Source organism: Sciurus carolinensis, chromosome 19 (assembly GCF_902686445.1).
Source record: "Sciurus carolinensis chromosome 19, mSciCar1.2, whole genome shotgun sequence".
Lineage (NCBI taxonomy): Eukaryota > Metazoa > Chordata > Mammalia > Rodentia > Sciuridae > Sciurus > Sciurus carolinensis.
In genome coordinates this window covers 27,711,660-27,738,461 of record NC_062231.1, presented here as the reverse complement: position 1 = coordinate 27,738,461, position 26,802 = coordinate 27,711,660, and the positions used below count along the sequence as shown (strand labels likewise).

The 26,802-nt window shown below is 54.6% G+C and overlaps 1 protein-coding gene across 5 annotated transcripts in view; it reads right to left on the bottom strand.

Moving 5' to 3' along the window:
• Foxp1 (forkhead box P1) overlaps window positions 1-26,802 on the bottom strand; it is a 513,865-nt gene that overhangs the window by 113,333 nt on the left and 373,730 nt on the right. For all 5 annotated transcript variants that reach the window (XM_047534814.1, XM_047534811.1, XM_047534812.1 and 2 more), the window contains one exon: window positions 15,635-15,757. In XM_047534814.1, the coding sequence (XP_047390770.1) occupies window positions 15,635-15,757 (123 nt within the window). The remainder of the gene's footprint in view (window positions 1-15,634; window positions 15,758-26,802) is intronic.

Here is a 26,802-nt window from a genome sequence, read left to right as displayed (position 1 = left end):
CCCTGATCTACATGAGTTTCTGCATAAGACCTTCCATTATGCCTTTGATCTGTAGCTATATTATCTTCAATTAAGCAGTAGTACACCGTGCCTCAGCCACACCGTCTTGTGTGACACAGAGGCTCCTGGGACACATTTCTCTGGGGCCAGTGTTCTCAACAGAGCTGTGTAGGCAGTGCGATATTTATTTTCAAATTCATCTGTATAACATTTTCAAAATTACTGTTCTCTAAATTTGCTTTGAAATGTCTGACCTGCTGTTCATAAGTCAAAAAAAAATATAATCTCTCTTTTGTAGAACTCCAATTGGTAAATTATTTTAAAAAAACAGAAGAAGAAATGATCAGCTCCTTGCTGTTAGATGGGGGTACTCAGTGCTCAGTGGGCCTCGGAGACCACCCTGCCGCAGCCTGGTTTTGCTACTGACAACAGTCCAAAAATTGGACAACAGTAGCAAATTACAGCACTTTTTGTTTCAGAAAAGATCCTCTCGAGCTCACATGGTAGATAACGCAGGTAAAGAGGGAAGAGGCTCATTTTTTTCTTCCTGGTCCCATGTTGGTAGCCTTTTATTTCTGTATTTTGCAAAATGAGCAGAACTGGTGTTTGTTTATAAAATACCAGCAGAAGAAAGGTCCTGGGTAAACACAGAGTCTATACTGTCAATAGCACGCAAGTTCCCGCGTCAGGCATGCCCTAAGCTCCCAGCAGCCAGGTGTGACGGCGAGAAGTGGGCCAACGTCAACACTGACCTGAGAGGTATCCAAAGGGCCTGGGTAGAAAACCAGGCTAGGGATCTTGAAAGACCCACAGTACTTCCCTGAATCGGGCTGGTCTAGGAATAATGTAAGGTAGGCACGGATGGTAAAAATGAGGTCCAGGGGCCCACTCCAAAGCGGGAATGCGCAGGAGAAGCCTCGGTGCAAAGATCAGCAGCCCCGGGGGCGGACTGCACGCCGAGACCCAGACTGGCCCGCAGTGTGACACCCCGTCCCCCCTGCTCCATGCTACGTCCTGGGCCAACTCGCCCCTGGGCAAAAGCCACGGCTCCTGACCTGAGGTTCCCCAAGCTCTTCTGAGGACCCCAGACGGTCCACAGTGTTGGGACCCAGGGCAGAGAGCTCACTTCCAACTCCCAGAGGAGGCTGGGGGCCAACCAGCTGAGGACACAGAATGACAGGGACCTAAGTCAGAAAGGAGCTGAGCTCCCCTGGCACAGGGTCTCCAGCCGTGGGTGTTCCTAGGCACTTAGCAGGGTTGCAAGTAGAACAGGCCTCATCCCAAGGATCTGCTTCACTGGATGGAGTTCAGGAATCTGCCTGGGCTCGTAAAAACCCTGAGCGCTGAGCTCAATGACGAAATCACCTTCACGCTGATGTGCTGCCCAATGGTGAGGACCACGGAGGGGTCATCCGTGGATGCCAAGCCCAGACGTACGGGGGAAGGCAGCTTCCTGATCAACATGCAAACAATGAAGGAAACTCACAGGCTGCGGGGGCTCCAGATTGCGGGGGCAGTCACACCATGGTGCCCAAGGCAGAGCCCTCCACCCAAGGCCCTGTCCACTACGACTAGGAAGGCTTGACCTGGCACATGGCAGCAGAACATTCAAATGTCGTAAAATCAGGTGTGCTATGAACAGATTCTAGAAGACGGGTGCAGGGCAAGTGGTGTGGGTTGGCAGACACCAGCCAGAGGCCCTCTCCCAGCACCCCGGAGACCTGGGGAACTACCAGAATCCCAGGGCAGACTTTGGATCAAGAGGAAGGAAGCAGAGCTGGGGGCCAAGGTGGGCCTCTGTGCAAACAGGGAGGACGGTCCATCCTCAGCCATGGCTGATCCACTCCTTGCCAGCCCCTCCTCAGTTACCTGCCCGCTGAGCAGCCTCCAGGACCAGGCCCGGCTGCCCAAAGCCAGGGTCAGCAGCGGCAGCCCCAGTCTGGCCCTCTGCCTTTTTGTACACACATGCGCTAAGCACCGTCTTTGTACTTCATAATAGAAGAGGGGAACAAAAAGAACATTTCAGGACACGGGAGGACTATGGGAAATTCAAACCTGAGTGTCCACAAGCGGATCTGCGCTGGAACACAGCCCGGGCCCCGCGGCAGAGTAACTGGTGGCCGTAGAGACTGGGTGGCCCACCAAGTTCAAAAATCCACTCCGTGGCCCTTTTCAGAGAATGTCTGCAGACCCCTTGGTTAAAGGAGGAAAGGAGCTGCTCTCAGGCCGGGTCCCTTTCCAGGTACTGTGGACTGTGCCAAGCGAGCACGGCAGGTGGAGCCGTTTACAAACACCAACTTGGAACCGAGACAACATCGGTGCAAGGTCAACTTGATCACCTCGCCACCTTGACTGGGCCTTTAAAGGTCATCAATCAGCATGTGTCTTGCATGGCTTGCGAGGGCTCATTACCGCACGCGGCCCCTGACATGATCCAGGGGCTGTAACAGGACTCAGGTGACGTAACATGATAAAGGGGACTTCTCCGTCCAGCTCTGTAGGGCGCGAGCTGGAGAATTTCCAAGGAATTCCATTTCTAGGGTGCCGCTGTGACTATTCAAGAAAATTCCACCCCAGCACCGAGCATCCTTGGAGAAAACTTTTGTCTTTCCTGGAAACGCTTTTCCCTGTGTGTTGTCCTCGAAAATATAAATTTGAAGCGATTTTTTTTTTTTTCCCAGCGAGACAGACTAAATCCAGGATGTGGATTTTCCAATTAGACTCTTTTTAAACATCTGTTGATAGACTGCATTTAACATTAGTTATTTGAGCACAGCACAATTTGATTAGACCGTCTGACACCAAGCCAAAGTCTGCAAAATAATAGCTCAATTAAATTCTGTTTTGCTTTCATTTGTCTTAGATTTCCCTGAGTGTGATACTGTGGCAAATAATCAAGCAAACCAATTGCTTTCAAAACGAGAGGGTTCGGTATATTTCTCATCCTCCCTCAAAACACACCTAATCATCTATTCCATCTTCACTGTGCTTGGGTGAGCCTGATTTTGACCCCAGATACATTTCTGTATTTTGCCTTCAGTCGCCTTTAATTTTCTATACTTGTGAATTAAAGTTCTGCACCATTAATATTGTTCCTTAAACAGATCAGCACACGCACCCGGCGGGGAGGGGTCAGGGCGGGCTCGCTCACGCTCGCCTACCTGGTGAGATGCATTTCACTGACTTGATTAAAGATTTAGGCAGGACTGACATTGGATTCTCCTAATGCTGGGCCCATGGTCCCCAAAGGTTCCTAGAGGCTCACGAACCTGAGACCAGTCTCCAGTCTCTTCGGGCCAAGCAGAGTCGACGTTCCTTTCTCTCTGGCTAACCCATCGCCCTCCCTCGCTGACTCATGACCTGTGGCGGCCCCTCCCTCACTGGTTCATGGACGTCCATCCGCAGGCCACCTACTCTGTGCTGGGCAGGGGGCAGGATGCCGCAGCTTCAAGATGTCTATCAGGGGCTGGTTCCCCGATGCTCAGACCACCTGGCATTAACTCGTCTATGACGAGAGCCAAAGAAGACCAGGGTGGGTTCCGAGCAGGGTGACCCTCCTTCATGCCTAAAGTCACACCCTGGGGACGCTCTGGAGCCCCCTTCCCCTGCTGGGGAAGCTCTGCAGAGCCAGGTCACGTGCTCATCTAAGCTGCTTTCGCAGGAGAGCTCAGTCCACCTTCTGCCCAGCACCCTGGGGCAGGTGGTCTGATGGCCCAATCTCCAGGCAAGGAGCCAGTACTGCGCATCAAACCAGGTGACCCACCAGCTGATGACACGCAAAGGGCTGGGTCCCCTGGCACGGCTGAGTCAGGTGTGAAGAGGGATTCGTTTCAAGTGGGTCAAAATATAACCTGGAGTCTAGCAGGGAGTCACCGTCTCTCTAGAGCACTGTTCACACGATTACGAAAAGAGCCCTCTTTTCTGGGAATTGACTACGTCTCGAGACCTGTGTGCACACTTTCCACGTGTTAATCATTTCTTCTCACGGCTGCCTTGGGATAGGTGAGTAACCAGCCACCCTCTGTAGATGAGCAAATGGAAGCACAAGAGGCTGAGTCACTTTCCCAAGACCTCGCAGAGAAAGGGTGGGCGCAGCCGTGGGACCACCTGCGATTACTCCAGAGCGGGCTGCCTCTTCCCCTGGGGTGTTCTGACACGCAAACCTCATAGAGTGCCAACCACCCTGCTGCGTTTGCATGTTGGCCCTGAACTGTGGCTGAAGGACAAATCACACCTGCGATCTGATCCTGAAGATAGAGCCCTGGGTGAGAACGCGATTCGCTCAGTCTCACACGAGGCACGCGGGAAAACACAAAGCACGTGTGTAATTTCGGGCACTAGTTCAAGAGTTACCACATAATCTATCAGGCTTCCTGGAAAAAAGAACAATCCCAAGCGTCTCTGGGCTCAGAGAGGCGCTCGGGGCAGATGGCACCAGATGAGCCCTCCCGAGCCCGGCCAGCGCCACGTGCGTGGCCCGGCCACTCCTCCAGGGCTCCAGGCAGGGCCAGTTCACCCTGGACCAGAAAGAGCAGCACCAGGAACCCCTGCTTTGTGCGGCTCTGACGCTTGTGGATTTTGTTTGCAGAATAAACAAGGATCCCCTTACAGCCTCCCTGCCTCCTCAGGAGGCCTCGTCAGGTCTGGGGAGGGGCTCTTCCTTGGGCACCAGAGAGCACCCATTCCTCAGGTCCCATAGCCAGGGGACACCACAGACACCGGACTGCCAGCACATAGCCACACCTCCCGAAGAAAAGGGGCGGCAGAGGACAGGGACACGGGCAGGCGCCTGGCGTCAGGTGGCTTGGCACCTCTTCCTAAGGAAAAGGAGGACAGGTGCTCCCCTGGCAGGAACCTCAAGCGCCGTCCGGTGGCCAAGGGTCTCCCTTCCAATGGCAGCCCCCGCACGGTACTGTCTGCAGTGCTGGGTCTCTGGGGCTCTCAGGTGGACGGAGCTGGTGCCACCTCTTCCTCTCCCCAGGACGAAGCCTACAGAACCTTCTCACCGTCTTCAAGGCCAGGCTAGAGACTAGACGGAGGCTGCAGAATCTGGACTCGGCCCAGGAGGTACGGGTGGACAGGAGGGACAGCAGACCTGAGGACGGGGCTGGGGCGAAGGACCTCAGGACGGCAGGGCCTTGCAGGGGAAGGCTGGCAGGTCTCCACCCAGGTCCAGGAGGTACAGGGAGGGCGAAGGACCTCAGTGGGCAGTGGTAATTCCCTGGCCTGTGCCCAGTGCAGCCTGGGGGTCAGAGTGACCCACTGGAGAAGAAATGCAGGTGAGCTAGGGCTCGGGAGGGAGCCAGGCAGGGGCAGTGAAGAGGCCACGGATAGGCATGGGGACAGGGTATGTGGGAGGCAGGGAGCACAGATGGAGGGATCCGAGGAGGAACAGAGCCCAGGAGGAGGAGGAGCCCAGGCTCCTAGGAGAGAAGTGGGGGGCAGACAAGGGCCGGGGAGCAGGGAGCAGTGGTCTGCAGCAGTCTGGAGACAGCAACCCCTCGAGGGAGGGATCCATCAGCCAGAGCAGCCAGGCAGGGGAGGCCCGGCAGGGGAGGCCAGGCAGTGGAGGCCAGGAAGGGGAGGCCAGGCAGAGGAGGCAGGGATGGAGGCACAGCTGCTGAGTGAGGGAGCAGCTCAGGGAGACCCGGGCGGGGGCATTCAGGGGCTCCATCCCCATGACAGCCAAAGAAGGACATCGGAAGAGCAAGAGGACGGAAGGCGGACCAGAGGAAGTCGGGGAGGAGGGCTGGTGAAAGGGCCTCAGAGGCCGGGGAGCTGGCAGCTTGCTCTGGCTCTGAAGGACTGGCAGCCGGAGGAGGAGCCCGGGAGTGGCTGGCAGGCTGCAGGCACCCCAGGGTCCTGAGCCACCCACTTAGCGTCCACAGTCACTACGAGCCGGCCTCCGTCCGCCTGTGTGTGGACCAAAGCAATTCACTGGGACGTAACACAAAGGGACAGGCTGGCGCTCCCGGGCGGGCTGCGTCCTGGCAGCTGCAGAGTCCACTACTGAAGTAGTTAAAGATCTGCAACCCTGGGTGCAGGGGCGGTCCTGAGTCGCGGGCAGCCACCAAGACCCTTCAGAAAGGATGAGGGACCCGCTCCCTCATTCACTGGCCGTCAGGGCAAACTGCAGACCATCCCCAGGGTGCGGGCGGAAGTCCACCCCAAGTTCAGGACGGGCTATGTTCTCTTTAAAATTTGGAGAGCGACTAAATCTGACAACCATCTGATGTATGAAAATTATTCACAACCAGAAACAGACAGGCTGGAAGGGCCGGGATGACTTCATTTAGACAGAATTACCCGAATCTGTTTCTAATAGACACAGTACACATGATAAATTTTTACAATATGACAACCAAAACAAACTTAATATAAGTTCCCAATCTTTTGTTACCCAAGCAAGCTACACTCGGGCGCTGTTTATAATAGTTTGCTCATGATATCACGGCTCAGTAACAAAGGCCCCAGCAATACAAAAACAGTTACTAGGCATGACATCAGCTCACAACTACCGTAATTACATCGAAACACAAATTTCCCAAACTGTACATTTTCCAAACTGCTTCTCGATTTCAACGGCTGCCTTTAGACAGTTCCGAGCAGAGCCGCCTGCAGCCTGAGTAATACCCGTCTTTCTTCTCTTTCCCAAGCGTCATTTCCCTTTAGAAAGTGCAGATTTCAATTACAAGCTCTGTTTTTCAAAGATGCCCCTCCATGTGGGTCCAAATCAGGAGGCAGTGTGGTTGGCTGGTTAGCGACGGGACGAGGCTGACCCGCCCCCTCACTGTGCGCTGGGTCCAGGCCGTAGCTCAGTGAGAAGACAGTGCAGTGGATAAAGAACACAGACCCTTGAGCCAGCCCGTGTGGGCTGGGGTCCCAGCTCTGTCACTTACTAGCTGCATGGCCTTGGGGGAAGTGACCCTCCCTGTACTTTCCTCATCGGTGAAATGGAAATAATGACAAAACTTACCACTGGCCCCAGGACTATGGCAGATGGCTCCTAGGAAGCACGACACAAGGGTTCCATGTTTGATACTGTGGCTGTTAGTTATCTCTTGGGGACTCGGGTGTTTGAGAATCCGGCTTACATCAAGTTGACTGAGGGTGTGATCTGCCCAAGGTCAGGGTCAGGTTTGTGGCCAGGGTCACCTTATCTCCATGGGTTGAGGCTCCGTGAATGGAGACTGAAGGAATGGAGGCACGTGCTTCTGAGTGAGCTCCCACAGTCCTGGAGAGACGGGGTTCTTCTGGTTTCACGTATTTGCTGGTGCTGATCAGGACCCAGTCCGGGGCCACTCCAGCCCGGGCAGAGGGGTGACCGCACCCCAGGGTTCCCCAAGCCTCTCTCTGCAAGGACTGTGCTTGAGGGTCCACCCCACACACAGGACTCCAGGACTCCGTCTCCCTTGCTGTGAGGTCGGCTGGCTCTCCTGACAGGGCAGGGGAACACGACAGTTCCCACGTCCCTTCCTTCTGGCCCGTGGCGTCACACCAAGCGCCATGCCTCTGGCTTCAGGACGTGTGCTAACCACTGGCCTGGGTCCAACGCCGTGTGCTAACGGGTTTCAGACTGGAGGACTCCACAGCACACGTGTCAGGGAAGCGCCCCGCTCACGGGGAGGTGGGGGCGGGACGGGAGGACACGCGAGGCAGGAGGGAACAGTAGTTGCCACGGCCGGCCACCGACTGATGGGGAGCGGCTGCACTTGGTCCGGAATTCTTGCAGACTTACCAAACGGAGGAGCTTGCTTTTATCACACACGGGGAGCCTCGTATGGAAAGATGGAACACACTACATCACTTGACCTCGGTGTGGCCCCTTTCAACCACAGACGAATAATGTGTACAAAATCCTAAATCAACTTAAGATGTTCCAAAAAGGAGGGGAGAAAAGGGCTTCGATTTTCTGCCTTACACTTGATGATTACTATTTTGGGTGCTGAGATTTTGCTTAGGAGGTTCACACAGGAAAAAGACCCACAGTTCCAGGAAGGTCTTTGTCCCTCAGGGAGTAATAACGGGGCAGCTCATGGGCAGCTCTTTGCGGTCCACACTCCCCCCACGCTGAAAAAGACCAGCCAGCCTGGCTCACCCAGGTCGGACAGTCGCCCAGGACCATGATTATTTGCTTAGATTAACAGAACATTAAAACCAATTTTAAACAACTTAAGGAAACGCTAGCGTCTCTGCTGGGTGACTGGCCTCCATGGGAAACGCGGAGGCTGCTTCTCCTCCTGCCCGCCGGAGGGGAGCCTGGCATGGACACGCCTCCGGGCGCTGCCCGCTGGCCAGGAGGAGCTCCTGTCTCCACCAACAGCCTCCCGCAGGAGAGTCCGACTCAGAGAACTTGGTAATGACAGGGACTTCAACGGTGCAGGGTGGTCCTCTGTGCCACACTTGGTACCAGGGACTTTAAAAACCCAAGGCGTTCCCGTCCCCAAACTGTCAGCACCATCTTCTCAGACGATGTCAATAAAATTGATGGCTTGCCGTTCTGAATGCTGCTCGGCACATGGAAACAATAAAGCTTCTTTGAAAGTATTTTCTACGAGGACGGAAGAAGCAAGACTTGGGAAGCCTCTACAGCATTCGGGGTGTCTGCGAGGAACAGACCAGAAGCAGGCTCAATGGCCCGTGCCGGGTTGCTGGGACCCTTGACAGTTCCCGTGTGTGCCCTGCACCTTCCTGCCGGGGCCCGGGAGTGACGTTCCTGCAACATGGGTACGTTCACTGCCCCCGCTCCCTGCCCTGGGGAGATGCGGCGCTTTGGCACAGAGACTTTGTCACCGCGCTGTGGGCACCAACATGCCGGCCCCGGGCAGCACAGCCATGGAGGCGCCCCGTGCCTGCGACCCAACTACTGCTTTCCCAGGTGTAACCGAGGTGTGAGGGAGCCCACTGTGCGCCCACGCCGTGGTGACATTCTTCCCGGCAGAGCATCCCGGGAGCCACCAGGGGTGACGCTCCCCGTCTGCACCTCCGCCAACCTCGGCTCCAGTTCTCTTCATCTTTTTTTTTTCCCCTCCCTTTCCCGAAGCACAAGTGGACGGCCAGCGAGGGTCCGATGGTGTTATTCCTAATTACCTTCTTTTTCCCTCTTGATCCTGTGGCTCTCATAATTAGTTACCTGGGGCTGCAATCCAATTTGAAGTGATGACAAGAAGGTGATCCATGAAAAGTAATAAGTTAAATCCAATTTCAGCCTTCCTCTAATTAAATGCACACAGGACTAATGACTCCAGCCCCAGCCTTCCAGTGATAATGGTAATTAGCGAGGTGGGAGCCGCTCTTTCTCAACACTGGAGGTGTAAACCACAAGGTAGGACGGTAGGAGCGCTCTTAATTACAGGTGTCATTTTGTCAGCAATTTACACGTTTTTGACCAGTCAAGTATGTTTTCTCCCCTGTCCCTCTCCGCCCCCCAACCCCAACCCAGGCGGTGACAAGGTTGTCCCGGGAGCCCGCAGGCCTGGGGACAGGAGTTGGTCTCTTCTGCGGCTGCTCGCTGAGCTCAGGACACAAGGCCCGGCACACAGCCCGCGTCTCACACACGCCCAGCTACAGTCAGGACGGGCAGATCTGGGTCCCCCGGCTGAAATGCGGGTATCTGCTGCGGAACAGATTCTCCCTGCACTGGCTCCGTGGGTCACGTGGGAAACACGACCACGCGCTTATTTATGGGAAGTACAATCCTGGGGGTGCTGTTGATCATTCTCTGTACAGAAGGTGAGGCGGCATTTAACATCCTGGGAGCACAGGGACTATCTGTGGATCCACGGAACCTGGTCCCAAGCTGAACTACGACCGCCCATAGGCGCTGAGGCCAGTCCCTTGGCCTGAGCATCCACTGGCCTCCTCCATCCCAAGGCTGAGTGTCCACTGACCTCCTCCATCCCAAGGCTGAATGTCCACTAGCCTCCTCCATCCCAAGGCTGAGTGTCCACTGGCCTCCTCCATCCCAAGGCTGAGTGCCCACTGGCCTCCTCCATCCTAAGGCTGAAGGCTGGAGTCTGCGCTGGAGTCTGTCTACTGGGCTGACCCCCACTGAGTACCAAAGGAGCGTTCATTACCCACTGGTTTTTGCATGTGGTGGTAGAGCCAGGCCTGCGTATAAAACAGGAGCGTATAAAACAGTTGGCACTTCGCTGCTCACAAACGCGTAAGTAAGATGGCCTACAATTAAACTCCACACTGGGTGCTTCTGAGCCGGGGATCCTCCATCCACACGCCCCGCACGGACCAGGCTGCTGGCACACGGGCACACGCGTGATCCTACAGACACGACGGGAGATACTGGAAGGGCCTCACTTGTTTCATGGCAGTTCATGTCAGAATTTTAGAAGAAAGGACAAAACATGACTTTTAGGGAAAAAAATCTTAAGTCAGGACTAGGAAGCTGGGTCCCACAACAGACTCCAGAAGGTTCCAGGCACGCTAACCTGAATGGAAAGCCGCAGGCAGGGACGTTGCTCTGGAAGGGTCGGGTCTCCTACCATTTTAATAGTGTGTGGAATCTGGAAGACTTAATAACCGCCTCGAAAGCATTATTTCTGCTTTATTGTTCCTATTGAGGCTTATTTTTATGGTTTTGGGATTCTCCAAAGTCTTGTGGCAACAGTCACATCTTTTTAAAAAGGACCCAAAACTTCGGATACCTCACGTCAACTTAAAAAAAAGCCTGGGACGCCGACGGTCGACATTAACTCTGGACATTAAAAAAATTTGTTCTGGTCCCTCTCCTGAATGACACACCTGACTAATTGAGTGCAGAGTGGTCTTTTTTTTATTTTTTATTTTTTAAGGGCCAGTATTTCAAAACCATTCCATTTCACTATCGACCCTATAAAACTGTAGTTTCCTTTAAAGGCTTCCTCCTGGTCATTCATGCCTCGGTGAATAACACCCAACGAGTCGAGGTCCTAAGATTACACGTGGCATTAATGCAATGCAAAAATGCACCGAAAGCACGTTTTATATAACTGCAAATAAAAACGCTAAGGAACACCTGCTGAACCTCATATTTTCACTTCTGCCACTTAAAGCAGGGGTCTTCCTTACACTCCCGAGCCTCCGTGGGCAGGGAGGCTGGCCCTTCAGTGAAATGGCTCCCAAGCCAGGATGCCCTGCGCATGACGTGACCCTGGGAGGCAGTGTGCAGGCGCCGGAAGAGCCGAAGCAGCCGCGCATCCAACCCCGCGGCCGCGGAGCCGGGTGCACTCTGCTGGGAACAGCTCGCAGGTCTGCTTTCCTGGCTCCAGCCTGCCAGAATACACATGTACTTTTACTTTCTTAGGAGAAAATGTGTCATTTGGTTTCCTTCCAGTTTATGTAGTCTTGCCAGCAACTAAAAACGCTTCAAGAACCAGAATGAATTACTACCCAGAAACGGTGGTCAAAGTTCCAAAATTTGATCAATAAAATTGCTCATCTACTCGCCAATTAATCTTCAGCCAGTAAAGTCACACTTTTGCGAGGTTATGAGCACACCTGCCCTGTTAAGCATTTATTTCACTTGTTCAAGCAATCTTCAGAAGTATATAAATATTTATAAAAGAGAGCCTGCTATTTTTACCCACCTATGATTTTCTTCCCCAGCCCAACCTTGTTAATGCGTTTACAAGTCCTAAGCCTGCTGAAGGCAAGGTCTGTACTCTGGACGGTTCTGTCTTCTCTCAGCACTGCCATCAACATCCAGTGGCTCCTCTGAAATGCTCACCAGGTTCAACTTCATTAACGCGGGCCCATCCTGATTCTGAATTAACGATGGGACCAATTTTCAATTTTCATTTGGATCATTTGTAAAATTTTTTTTTTTTTTTTTTTGCCAAGGAAATTAACAGGTGAAGTTAAAAGGCTGTAGGTCACTTATTAGAGTATGTCTCAGGAAGCTATTTCTCTACCCTCCACTCAGGTCTTCTTCAGGAGCAGACCGCTCAGTCATCCTGGAATAGGACCAGCTTGGGTCTGGTGGAGGCGATGCATGGAGTACCATCTCTCCCCGTCACTCGCCTCTCTCTGAAATCCCCCGGAGTGGTGAGGCTCCACTGCCAGAGTGTATGGTCTCTGTCAAGGAACCACTTACAGTCTCCTCTAACTTTCTGTCTTCTTTTGTTTGCATCCTCAGCCTGTGGAACCGGAGAGCACTGCCAAACAGCAGAGAAGGGTGAGCTGTGCTTAAAACATGAGCCACAGTATATTTGGGGATTTAGGTTTCTTTCTTTCTTTTTCTCTTCTCCAAGCTATCAGCAGATCAAATCCTTTTTCCCTGTCAAGCCTTCCTCCATGCGGAAGATCTGAAATTTGCTAAAATAGGTCTCTCGGTGCAGCTATAAAGGGTACGGAGATCAGAGATGAGCACTGCTCAGAATGGCTGTAGGATTCCCTTTCATTTCCCAGCCATTCCGGCTGAGACGCCCCAGCAAGGACGTGGCAGGTGGGATATATTTAAATGCGAAGGTTACTCCTCCTGTGAATCATCCGGTCTACACGCATGTCTCCATAAAGAGATCAGAGAGCACGTGGCCTAGGCGAGTCATCTCTTTTCTGTTTATGGAAGGCTGGCCAAGAAACAGGGCTCCCTGAATCTGCACAATGACCCTACCAGTTAGCCGAGGAGACGTCCAGCAGCCGTCTAGGGGACACACAGATGGACACACACAATGAACCAAGTCCTCTTCCTTCCCCTGCCAGTTCTCAAGGTGGGTCTCCACTCTCCGTGGGTCAACGCCACCACTTCAGGTTTCGGAAGGGACTCTAGATGTCTTCTCTCACAAAACCAGCATGCAGGGTCGCCCCTCTTCCCGGTTTACAGGACCGTGCTCTCGAAGCCTGGCACAGGGCGGCTCGGCCTTGGCGAGGCCCACCAAGCTCTCCGCCCTAAGTTCCGCTTGGTGGCTGAAATCCGGCGACGGCCAGCAGCAAGCCCCAGAAGGAAATCCCCCGACACTGACTTCATATATTTAGCCCTAAAGGAACTTCATTCCTCTTGGAAACGAAGTTACCTAAAAATGCCATATGTTTTAAAAAGCAAGTATAAGGGACTGTAAGCATAGTAGAAAAAAATCGTAAATGCTATTCGACGCAGAGAAGCGATGCCATCAGGCTGTGTGTGTGTATTTCTTTTTTATCTCTAACCAGAGCTCTCCGATGTGTAAGATCCCCCCCACAATAATATATTGTCATTTTCCCAATGCACTTGAGGTCTGATAAATTCAACAGAACCCGTGGTATTTCTAAGGCCAGGGGAGCTCCCAAGAGGAAGGCGGAAAGAGTGGACAGTCATTTGAATCACTGAGTGACAGGCTGGGCGAGCTCCCCGTATACATTAATAAATTAGAATTTTAATTGCGCCTCTGTCTGCAGGAGACGGCCCAGTACTTTAATATGTACCAACAATTGGCTATGTTATGGAATCTGCGGCTTGCCCTCCACCGCTGACCTCTGAAACACAATTCCCAGTCTGACTACGGAAACTGTTCGGTTTGATCCTTTCAACTTATTTGAATCCTGACAAATAAGCTCACAGCCGAAAGGTCAGCGCAGTCCTATTTCATCCTCCAGAGCTGTTCCTGAGACATCTGCACAACAAAGCGCTTCCCACAGCACCTGCCACAGGCCTCCCTGGCACCACACCTCATTAAAAACGTCCCCGCACTCGCCATCCCGCGGGCGGGCCTAAGGAGAGCCTATGGTTTACTAAACAAGTGCTTCAGGAGGCGCCCCCAGCAAAGCGCACCGTGGCGCTACCCCCAGGAAGGAGTCACCGTGCCCCACACCTTCCTAGAGAGGACACTGTCCCAGCGGAGCAGGACTAGAACCTGCGACCCGAGGTCAGTTTGATCTTTACAGGAGAGTGTGGAAATGGTCCTGCGAAGATTCAACCCCTGCGAAGATTCCACTTGACCTCCTGATCAAGTTCACTGGCACCAAGTTAAACCCGCCCGTCACCTCTTGCTCCTCCCTTTCTGAAATTTCCAGTGTGAGAAACTGGAAGCGCCCCAGGCTCCAAAAGCAGGGCGGGACACCTGGTTCCTGCTAGTGCCCTATCTCGAGTGTGAACACAAACCTCCCAAGTCAAGTTCCTCTGAAATTTTTATTACAATTTTCAACTCCAAGTCAAAAATCTAAATTAGATTTTTATGAGCTCTCTCCTTCTACTCTATTAACCCTTGGCCTCAATACACTGAATCGAGAAGTTGCTAAAACAATCTATTTTGTGTGTATGTGTGTGGTACTAGGGATTTAACCCAGGATGCTCTAGTGCTGAGTTACACCTCTACCCCTGACTATTATTTTTTTTGTGTGACAGGGTCTCACCAAGTTGCCCATGCTAGCCTCAAACTTGAGATCCTCCTGCCTCAGCCTCCCAAATTACCAGGCCTACAGGCATGTGCCACTACACCCGATTAAAACAATCATTTTTGTAACCTCTACATAAAATTGCTTGCCATCTTAAATAAATGATTCAGAAGCACTCTAAAAATATTCACGAAGGAGGGTGTGTCTCACACATTACCAAGCATTGCACTCGGCCGGAATGCTGGACACCACTGACATTTTGGGCCAATGAATAATCTTGTGCTCTGTGGTGGGGTGGGACATTCTGAGCAATGCAGACCATTTAGTGGCGACCCTGGTCTGTGCCTACAAGACATTAACAGCACCTCTGCCCGGCCCACCCGCTAAGACCATCAGAAATGTCTCCAGATAAAGCCACTTTTATGTGATGGGACGGGAAGTAAACTTGTGGATAAGAATGTGGAGCTTCCTGGAAGAACAGATGCAGAACTCCCGTGAGATCCAGCTACCCCATCCTGGGTGTCAATCCAAAGGGAAGAAAATCAGCCTTCCAGAAACACCTACCCACCAGTGCCTATGCAGCAATAGTAAGCTGAGGAATCAGGCCAGATGCCCATCAACCCACAAGTGGACAAAGGTATGTGTGCGAGGGTGTGCATGGTAAGTGCACACGTGTGCACGTACAGAACGGAGTACTACTCAGCCCTGAGGCAGGAAATGCTGTCACTGCTGCCCCGGAGGGCGTCGAGGGAGGTGAGAAGAGCCAGACACAGAGACTTTGTGGAATTGACCTGGGAGTAGAAGAGTGATTCCAAGAGTCTGGGAAGGATCCAGGGGGCCACGAAAGAAGGGTGTTTGGAATGGATCCGTGCATGCTCCGTGCTTGTGTGAAAACAGGCCGAACCCCATTCATATGTGCAGTTAATACGTGTTAATAAAAAGCTTCGCTAGGCGTGGCCCGCTGGTCCCAGGGGGTCAAAACTACCTGCTCTGAGCACTACCGTGCTAGAGGTGGGGGTCCCCTTCCCGGCCCTCCCCCAGGCGAGACGACCGCGGCAGGTCTGTGCACCCGAGCTGGCAGTGCCATCCGCACGGTGTCCTCAGCAGCCCAACACCTGCCAACGCCCACCCTCCCGGCACGTGGCCAGGTTAGCTCTTCTTGCTCCCAACAACAAAACTTTTGCTCAAAGAGACCCTTTTCCCCAAGATGTAACATTTGGCAGAAGATCCTTCTGTCGCGATTAGCAACTCTCAGTGCACTTCCCCCCTGAACTGCTGGCCAGCGGCCCCCTGGGCGTCCCGTCCGCGAGCAGCAGCACAGGAAGGTTACCTGAAGCGTCGGCTGTTTGTCATTCCTCTTGGGGGACTTGAGTCCACTAACTTGCTGCTGCTGCTGCTGCTGCTGCTGCTGCTGTTGCTGCTGTTGCAGGAGCTGCCTGGCCACCTGGAGAGCCTGCAAGGAAGGGAAGAACCCAGGTCAGGACCCAGGACCAGGACTCCGGCGCGGAAGGGCCCGGGAGGTGGCCTCGGACCGGCCCCGCCTTTCCCATTTCCAGGCACAGGAAACGGCAAGCGAAACTTCCCACCAGTCTACCGTGAAAACTTTCCAGGGTTTGTTGACACTTCCTGCCACCACTGGGCAGCTTCACCGACAGGCACAGCCACCCAGTAAGCAGACACCTCACCCCACCGAAAAACTGCGAAACGCTTTTAAGTGTGAACGTCCAGCTCCTGAGGAAGGGCGGCAGCGAGCTGGGTGAAGACAGGAAGGCAGGAGCTCTGTCTGGGCCCGGGTGGCACCACCAACTACCCAGATTCCCGGGAACTTGGGAACACAGGTTGAAAGTACACGTCTACCTCGTGAGGCCAGAGGAAGAGGGAAGCAGGATGCCGGGGAAAGCCCGTACTGTGGACACGGTCATTTGGGAGGGTGGTCAGGACTGACCGGCATTCCCAGGTCAATCTCACTGGAAGACAGGAGGGAAAAGCAGCGAACCTCACCTCCTGCCATCTCAACCCAACGTCTAAGTCACCCTTTCAAGCTTATAACAGGGGACAGTTTCGATTGAAAGGCGGAAGTCGGGGAGGAGGCCTGAGCCCAGGTAACGTGGAGGCAGGAGAATTCTGGAGGGTGTGCCACTCAGGACCAGCCCATGTTTTTCGAAAGCTCAAGTGAAATAAAGTGTCATTAGCGAACCATCAGGAGGATTTTTCCTGTCAAAGCATTGAGAACCTGTCAGGATCAGCAGCAGAAAACCAGGGTGCAGGCACCGAGCTAGGAATTCACACCCAAAGGCAGCTCCCCAGGTGGAGCCAGCTGCGAACCCCGAATGTACTCCTGGAGGAGACGTCACAGACGCGGGGCACGCAGACAGAGCGGGGCTGCTGCAGGAGCCGCAAGCTGCTTCTCCAAGACCAGGACTCACGCGCGCCTCCCAGAAGGGGCACTTCCGGAGCTGGCCGAGGCCTGAGCGGGGTGTGAGCTCAGGCCCCCAGAGCGCGCGCAAAGCTCTTCTGAGGGCAGCACATTCCTCAGAGAAGAAGAGACACATCTCTGGTGACGAGAACCGTGTGTCCAGCTCTAGGAAGTTTCAGTGCTGAAGGCAAAACCGGGGAAGGGTCAGGCGGCAGGACCCCTGCACACTGGGCACCGGGTGGTCAAGGGCATTTGTCCTCAGGAGCAAACACCGAGGAATGCTGGCCCTGCAAGAGCACTAACAAGACATGCTCACGCTGGGCGCAGGGGGGCACACCTAGGATCCCAGCTCGGGAGGCTGAGGCAGGAGGATCCCACGTTTAAGGCCAGCCTCAGCAACTTAGTGAGGCCCTGAGCAACTCGGTGAGACCCTGACTCCTAAATAAAAAATAAAAAGGGCTGGGCATGTGGCTTGGTGGTTAAGTACACCTAGGCTCAATTCCCAGTACCAAAATATAAAAAAGCCAAGCCCACTAAAGCAGGCATCTGGTCGCACAACTGTGCGGAGCATCTTAAGACATTCTGTAAGGCTGAGTGGCATCTCTGTAGCTAAGAGGTGCAAAGGAAGGGGAAGAAACAGGAGATCAGAGAAGAGCATGGAAAAGAGCCTGGGACGGGGTGGGGTACCTGCCTGTCCCACCGGTGGCCGTGCCTGCCTGTCAGGGAGGCCCCTGAACACTGAACTCGCCCGCCTGCCCGTCGGCTGCAAGGCATGGGCTACCCGCTCTGTGCAGGGACAGGCACAGGTAAGAAAGCCTGCCTGGGGGTGGCTGAGCGGGGCGTCTGCACGCCAGGGCCCCCGGGAGCGCGGCCTGCACCTCCAGCCCTGGGTCTGAGGGGACTCCACCAGCCCTGGACCCTGGGCTTCCTCCTCTCCTTGGAGACGCTCAGCACAAGCGTAGGTATGGAAGTGGGCAGCGTGAAGATTTCTTTGACATCAGACGAGAAGAGAGTCCCTCTGAAAGGTGCGCGGGAGCAGAGCCTCTCCTGCGTGTCCCCGAGCTCCTTCACGTGGACTTTTGCAGTGCTCGGTGTCTTGAGCGCCACCCTCCGAGTCCCTGAGTTCAGAGACTCGGCAGAGAAGGCTCTCCGGCTGGGAGCAGGGAAGGCGGACCACGGGACCCAGCTGGCGGGAGAGGCGGCCAGAGGAAACCCGCGGGGGAAGATGGGAGAGGCAGTGCCACCAGCAGGGAGAGCACCCTGGCCACCCGGGGCCGGCACCATCTGCCACCGTCACACCTGATCCTGGAGAACAGGTACCCAGCTTTTAAGTAACAAGCCTCAGAGTAGCCATACCTGTGGCGTCAGCAGACGGGAAGACTGAGTGTCTTCACAGGAACGCTGACCCGCGACCGTTCCCCTGTAAGCATGCGCCCAGAGGGAACGTCAGGGAAGGAGGGCGGGACCCGAATCTGAGCTCACTGTGCCCATGTTTACTGAGCTGGCTATGCAGTGATCCTGCATTTCAAATCGGCTGCTGGAATCCTGGGACTTACTTTGCTGGTTGGAAGGAAAATCAGGATCACTGATGGGGACAATGTGTCTTTCAAATCCCAGGGTCAGAAACTGACACGCTCACATCCCAAGCCCCAGCTCCTGCGCGAGGCTCCACAGGCAGCCCCGGTGAGGAAGAGAACCCAGCACGGCCACCTGCTGGAGAAGCACCGAGGGACTGGAGTGGACAGAAGGGCGACCTCAGTCACCCCCTGGAGAAAACGCCGCACAAGACCTGGATGTGCGGACAAGCTAGCGAGGCTCCGCCCCCAACCCCAGATTCGGCCGGCGAAGCACTTCACAGACAGGTAGGAAGCCACCAGCACAGCAATGCATCCCGAGTCCTCACAGAACATCCACAGCGATCCAGACCTTGAGATGGGCACACACCAAAGTCCGAGCAAGGTAAAATAGTAACGGAGCCCCAAACAGAAACCAGCACGAAATCGCCCAGGTCTCAGCAAGAGTGTTTGGCAGGGAATTGATGGGAACACGGAACAAGCTTTGAAGTCAACGGTCGAAGGGTGAGCGCTGGTTCTCCATGATAGATAAATCACAGTAATCTAGACGTTAAACAAAAAGGGACACTCGGTGTTTACGATTCGGGGGTTATATACAGAGATCGGGTAGCTATCACGTGCTGGAAATCAAATACGCTTGCTATCAATTTCACTGTTGATGAGAAAGCTGGAGTGGCTGGTGGCGTCCGCTTGGGGCGATGCTCTGGGCTCATGCCCTTCCTGACACCACCACCTGACAGCCATTTCTACCCGCGTGGACACGTGTGTCCAAGCAGACACATGTTCTTCGTCTCAGACCCCACGGTCCCGCTCCAGAGAGCACTGACATCCAGCAGAGTCAGGCAGTGGCCTGGGACTGGTCTTCCCACAGTGTCTCTGTCACAGCCGGACAGAGGAGTCCTAGGCTGCACTGCCGGAAAGTGAAAGTGGACAGTCTGGGTACCAAATAAGAAGCGTGTGGATCTAGTTTTGTGTGTATGTGAGAGAGCGGGAGAGAGGAGAGGGAGGCGGGAGGAGGGACGGGGGCATGCAGGAGGACGTGAACGGACGGAGGAGATTCCCTTTCCGGCAGCAAGCATCGCATCCGACTCCAGCTGCAGACCGCAGCTAAGGTGGACAGCAAGGAAGGTCCCATCCAGCTACGGAGCCCCTCACTCTGGGTGGTGCCCCCTGGTGAGATGACCCAATGCTTTGCTGCGTGACGGACAAGACAATCGCCTGGCCCAGTATAACCTGCTCTGCACGTGAGCCCTGGCACTGGTCTAGGAGAAGTCAGGGCTCCCAGTATCACAGAGCAGGGTGACGACAAGGCCTGGCCCCGGAGCCCGGCTGCACATGCTCACATGGCTTCAGCAGCTAGACTAAAGGGCTCTGCTTCCTCTCAGAGCCATCCCTGGCTGGCCTTGTCCCCACCCGTGCCTGATCATCCCTAGAGGTCAGCAGGCATTGGCCACGGCTGCCTCCGGGAATTCAGAGAGCCCCTCACGTTTGGTGGGCCATGGGTCCATCTCCTGGGACCCTGGGAGTTCTGGGCACACCGTCCATTCTGTTGGCTCAATCAAGATGGCTTCCTCTCAGCAATGCTTCTCCGTAAAAAAGTGTCATCTGCTCTGCACACAGTGTTTCATGTAGCACTCATGACTTCTGAGCTATCTGCGTCTCAAGTCCATAGTGGGTGCTGGTATTGTAGGGCCCAGGTGATCCTACGTTCAGCCTGCTCATCAAGATAGCTGATGCTCAGAAACACGCTTACCCAACCTGAAGAAACATGGACAAGTTCCCATGAAATACGACTTGAGGAAGCAATCCACGCTCCCACCCGCACGCGGCGTGAGCCGGAAGGAGGAAAACACCTTCAACAAAGATCCTGCAGAGCGCACTGGTGACAGTCTGAGACACGCGTTAACACGTGCAGGTCCTCAGAAAAATCACCAGCTGGGAAGCCCTCCACCACTGGTCAGCAAATCACAGCCCACAGACCCGACAGGGTCCCTCATCTCTCTGCTGGGCCTGCAAGGGATGCACCCTTTTTACTTATTTAAATGGTGGGGAGGGAGTAAAAAGACCATTCTGTGACAGGTGGAAATCACGTGGAGGTCAGATTCCAGTAGCCACCAACGAAGTTTCATTGGAATACAGTCACGGTCCTTCAGGTGTGGTCTGCTGCTGCTTCCGTGCTACCAAACAGAGCAGCCTGCTCTCCGCAAAGACCGCACGGCCCCAGGCCTGAAATATTTCCCATGTGCCCTTCTCAGGGAAAGTCTGCCAAACTGTCTTAGCTGGCTCTCTGTATTCTGAAATTGCCAGACTCACTGGGCAGAATTTTATTTTATTAGATATATATACACACACACACATATATATATATATATATATATATATATATCTGTGTATAAATGTATATGTATATACATAATATATGAATGTATCTGCAAGCATATATAAATATATCTATATAAATATACATATTTATCTATATAACTATATAAATATGTATAAATATATATAAATATATCTATATAAATATGTATAAATATATATCTGTATAAATATACATATCCATATAAATATGCATAAATATATATATAAGTATACCTACAAATATATCTATATAAATATGTAGAAATATTATAGCTATATAAATATGTCTGGATATCTAAATCTGTATGTGTGTATTTATATATTTATTCATTTATTTTGGGGCTGGGGACTGTACCCAGGGTCCCACATGCGCCACCACTGAGCTATATCCCAGCCCCGGGTAGAATTTTATAAAAACACGCACCTCTGAAACCGGTTCCCCAAATAACTTTAGAGCTCAGCTAATAGGGCGGCACGTGGGAATTAGCTGTTCTTGAAACTCACACTCAATCCGCGTTTCTGGGAAGGGACTGCTATGTGAACAGGGCCACGCCGTGCGCTCCCGTCCGGACCCCGAGGGCTGGGTGCCCGGCTGGAACCTGAGGCCCTTCCCTCGGTGCCGGGCAGCTGAGGTCAGCTGGGTCCCTAGCACCCTGGGAGGAGGTAGCGGGCCCGGGCCGCCAGCCAGCTGCTGGGGCTGGCGGCTTCCTGCCTGTGTGGAGGATCCTCCCTTCTCCAGCCTGCGGGCGGCTCTGAGTCAGCCACCCTTCCTCTCATTTCCTCTCTAGACTCTCTCCACCCCTGCCCATCAAACCTGTTCTGCAGATCATTTCGCAGGCTGACCAACAGTGGCTGTGCAGACGGGGCAGCAGGCAGAGCTGGGAAATCGCGCCCAGACGAGCCTGGGAACGGGGGCCTCCTGCCCTGCACACCTGGGCCTGGGCTGAGCCTTCCCCATGCAGGGCCTGCTACCGGGCGGGGCTCCAGCCAACCCCCCACCCCCCGGAACTCGCAGCCAGTTGTCCAGGGAAGACAGGGCGCCAGCGGGCAGGGACCCCCGGCACTGGGTGCAGGAGGGAAAGGCGAAGGCCAGGGGCTCTCAGGACCACGTGCGCTCGCAGGAGGGAACAGGCAGGTCTCCCAACGGGAGCTTTGAAAACATGATGCTGGTTTACAAAAGGAGTCTTGGGTTAAAGGAGGATGCGGGGAAAGTGAGCTGACCTCAGAGGGACTCAGTGCCTGTGGGAACACCAGACAACCAGCGGACGACCATGTGGCACATAATACACGGGCAAGGAAGCCCTGGCTGGCCCGAGCAGCCGGGGGCAGTGGCCACTCTGCAGCCGGCCTTCGGCACCTCCTGGCACCAGCCACGCTCGCCAGCTCCAAGATTCTGCCAGCAGGGCGGCGAATGCACCCTCACTGGTCCTTGGTCACCTGACGCCTTGCTCAGAGCAGAAGGGGTGGACGCAAAGCCCAGGGGAGGCCCCCTGCAGCATCATCCACCCAGGGTTCCTGTGACCCCAGGGCAGGTCTCCACGGCCATCTCCAGGAGCAACGTGTGTGGGTTCCCACACGCCCTCAGCCTTTGCAAATGAGTTTACCAGTCGATATCGAGACAGACTCTGGAGGCTGAGGCAGGAGGGCTGCAAGTTCGAGGCCAGCCTGGGCTAATCAGCAAGACCCTGTCTCAAAATAAAATTTAAAAAATGTCTGGGGCTGTAACTCAGTGGTAGAGCACCCCCAAATTCCATCTCCAGGACAACCAATAAAGAGGGGAACAAAAGACAGACATGGTGAAAACCTGGAGCAGGGAATATCCTACCCCTACAGGACACGAACAGTACAAATGCGAGCTAGACTATTAAAAGGACAGGAACCGAGAAGCCCAAGTTCCCCATCATTGCCGTTACCCTACCTCTGGAAAGAGACAGGGGCACCCCCCTGTGCCTAGGTGGGGAGAGGTGAAGCCAGGTGAAGCATCCCCAGAAACGAGAGACAATCCTGTGCACCAAAAGGGCCTCCTTTCCTGGCCTCCCCGCAAGGCCAGGTTCCTCTCTTTCTCCAGGCTCTGTGCAGGAAGGCCCTGCAGAGACACTTATCATCTAAGTCCCTCACTTGTCTTTTGCCTTCCAATTTCACAAACACCACAAAGACCTGAGCATAGGTAGGTTGTGAGTTGTGTGGCTTTTCCTTATTTCATGTGTATTTTGTGGTGAGGGACTGGTCCCAGGGTCTCATGCCTGCTAGGGAAGCACTCTACCACTGAGCTGTGCCTTGCTGAGGCCGACCTTGGACTCGTGATCCTCCGGCCTCAGCCTCCAGAGTAGCTGGGATGACGGCTGGCTTCCATGTCGGTCATTTCTGCACTGGGGTCTGCTTTCTTAGGAGGAAGGATGGCAAGTGATGTTTCTTTATCCTTTATTTTTAGAAGCAATGGGATGAGGGGAGCAGTTTTTCATGGTGCTCTTGCGCCACGCCGTAATTTCCCAGCCTTGGCAGTGGTGCATGCGCTACCCCAAGGCACCCGCGGCAGAGGCCCGAGCGGAGAGATCAGAAAGCTCTAGACAGGAGGCTTTCTGTTGCAAGCATTCCCACAGAGCGACTCCAGGCAGCGAGGGGGCTGCACAGCTCATGTCCACTTGCCATCATGAGCAACCTTTTTTAATTCGAAGGTATTCAGAGACCACTTCCTGCCAAAGAATGAGGATTTTCATGAGACCCAAAATGGGGTGTGTGGCGGGGGAGAAGTCTACGAACCACTTGCAAAATCGGGTGAAAGAAGCTTAATGGCCACAGGTAGTCAGGAAGTCTGCTGAAGTCCCTCAGGAGCCAGGGGGACAGGCAGCCAGCTCCTCCCCTTCCTCCTCTGGTGCACACAGGTCCTGCAACCCGCTTGCGGAGCCGCTGGCTGGCTGCTCTGTGGCGGCCACTGCCAGACGCTGAATCACCGGCGAGGCTCCAGCACCTGAGTTGTGTTTGGAGGGATTCCATCCAGGCCCTGCCCAGGCCTGGGCCTGCCCAGCTGCTGCGAGTCCTGGGGCTGTGGCCCAGGGCGCCTGAGCGCGGCCGGGCGTGAAGCCCGAGTCGAGCCTGTGACTGGATGTCTCAGAGGTCAGCCTCATGTGGCCTCAATCGCTAGACCCCTTGGGACGAGATTCTGCCGGAGAATAAATACATGAATGCACTGGCCTCGTGCTCCTCCAGGGTCCCCAGGCAGGAAATGCAGGGGTCAGACCTGAGCATGACCCCCAGGGGTCCACTGGCTCCTGACCGACTCCCGACCTCTGCAAATGCCTCTACGAGGGGCAGCCCTGGGCAGACTCCACTCTGCCCCTCGGAAGAGGCCGCTACTTCTGAGGCCCACAGAAGACGCTGGCCGGAATTCCACCCAACGTAACGGAGGCGGGTTTTTCATGATTCGACGGAAGCAGAACCGAGTTCCTGCTCAGAACACAGGGTGCCCCATGCCTTCCCTCGTAGGCCACGTGGACTGGGGACTCTGGAGACCAGGAACACCCAGGGCTCCGCTTCTCCAAACCCTTCCTTCTCTCGCTTGAATTCAGAGCAGAGAGAGAAAAGGACTGGGAGGGGCATCCCGAAGACACAGAAGACAGAAAGGAAAGGCAAAGGAAGCAAGGAGATGAGAGCGGCCGATAATGGGGAGGCGGAACTATCCCCCCATCAGACGGCGGAGGGGCCACTACTCGCCAAAGACCACGCTTCTTAAACGGACAAGCGCAAAGATGCACTGTGTGACAGTTTAGGGACAGGGGTGTGGCCCAGGAGTTCAGTCCCAAGCACCTCAGAGAAGAGACCTCGAAAGGCACAGCCGAAGAATCGGGTGCATCCAGAGAGCTCAGACCCGTGTGGCCGGCAGCCCCGCCTGAGACGCTGACACGGAGACAACGTTCTGGCTTGTGCACGGGGCACCGGGCAGAGCTGAGCTTGGCACTTTATCTCCCGTTCCCGGCCCCTCCGAGGGAGGCAGGGAGAAGTCTTCTACGTCCTGATCAGAGAATGTGAGGTTCTGTGACTTGTTCAAGGTCATAGCTGCAAAGTGGCAAGAACAGAAACACACACACATTGTCTCATGAGAACCTGACATCACGCTGTGCCAAGGTCACTGGGATTAGCCCTGAGCTGCCTCTGGGTCTTCTGGCCAGTGGACACGCAGACCCACCGGCCAAAGGCGCGGGGACGCTGGGTCCCTCTGCCTCCGGGACGCGGGATGGGCTTCCGTGGGGTCACCTCTTCTCCCTTTCCTCCCCGACAGGAGAGCCGGGCTCTTTCAGCCAGGTCTTCCCAGTCCTGGGACGCTTAAAGCTCCGGCCTCTTCTGCACCTGGGCCCCCCGTCCTCCGCCCAGGACTGCGGGCATCCAAGGCCTCTCCTCCATCTCGACCAACCTCTCCCGACAGCTGGGCTCGCGATCCAGCCCTGCAGGCTGCACCGCCCGACGACCCCAGGCTGGGGGGCAGGCACCCTGCCTTTAATACGGGCCTGGCAGGAGGCAAGCAGGCTCCCCGGCCTCCGCGCTCTGGCTTCTCTCTGCCTCCACCGCGACTCGGGGTCCTGAGGCTGTCACCAGCTCCCTGATCCTCATTTCTTCTTCGAGCCCCTGGGACAAGCCTGAGGCCAGCGGGACTTTCAAAAGGGAACCTCCCTAAAACAGACCAGGCCAAGGCTGAACAGGGGAGCCGACCACACCCCGCAGGCTCCCTGGGGCAGCCCAGGCCCCGAGACCCACCGCCTTCACTTAGGTCTGAGCACTTCCCTGGGCCCAGCGGGACCTCCAGCCCTGGTTTTAATCCGCTGCAGAGTCTCGCACTTCATGATCACATAGTGTGTGTTGGGGGGCAGGCAGAAGTTGGTAAATAGCTGCATTCTTAAAACTGCCCTTGCCCCTGCTCAACAGATTTTTTAATTTTTAAAATTTTTTTAGTTGTAGATGGACACGATGCCTTTATTTATTTAGTTTGTATGTGGTGCTGAGGATCAAACCCAGTGCCTCACGTGCGCTAGGCAGGCGCTCCACCACTGAGCCATGACCCAGCCCAAAAGCTGCCATTCCTTAAGCGTGTGTGGCCAGGCCAGTGTCAAGCAGAGTCCTTCCATCACACCCCAGCCCTTTCCATTTTTTATTTTCGGACAGGGTCTCACTAAGTTGCGGAGGCTAGCCTCCAGCCTGCATCCTCCTGCCTCGGCCTCCCGAGTCGCTGGGATCGCAGGTCTGTGCCACCGTGTTTCAATTCTTTGAGATTGTCATTATGCCCAGTTAGCAGAGAAGGAAAAAAATCCAGAGGGGGAGGCCGTTGGGGTCCCTCAAGAGGGACACACACCCAGTCTGCAGCTCAGTTCCTTGCCCGTGGCAGTCCATCAATGATGGCGTGGGTCACCGCCATGGGCCACGCAGGGGTACGTGATGGGGGCACAGCTTGAGGCGACACTGAGTGGGTGGTAACATGCCCAGGCAGTGCCACCCAGGGGGAGGAGGAGGGGGAGGGTGCTTGCTGAAGACAGCCCTGCCTCTGGGAGGTTCCGAGTAGGAAGCTTGCCCACTGTGCCCCAAGGCGGCAGCCTGGGCAGAACCCTGGGCCCGCACCCCTCCGCCCAGGAGGGAGCACAGTCCGCCAACCAAGCACACCCAGGGCAACTCTGTCGCTGGCTCTTAAAAGACTTCGTCCTGCTGGAGAAGCCCCCAGAAGGAACGCACCTGCGGGGAAGTAGAGAGAGGCTTCCACCCGAAGTGGAACAGCAACCAAACTGCTCGCCAGCGGACGCTGTGCTCAGAGACCCTGACCTGTGGAACCCCCAGCAACCACAGTGAGCATAAGGTGGAACTCGAGTCTCCAGGCAGGAAGAAATAACGATTCACTGGGAATTTGGGGGAATTACTGACCCTGGGAGAATCACAGTTGTCCTTTTTAAAAAAGGAAAAAAGCTTGCTTTAAAAAACAGTAATGCTTATCTCTACAGAAGCAGCTACATTGTGGTTAGTCACATTCGTCACTGTGCTTGGATTTGAAGCTCAGATCTGCCATGTGCTACCTGTGCAACCCCCACAAGTTACTTAACCTCTCTGTGCCTGAGTTGCTTCATCAGTACAAGCTGGAAAATGTAACAGTAGCTATGTCATCATCGATAA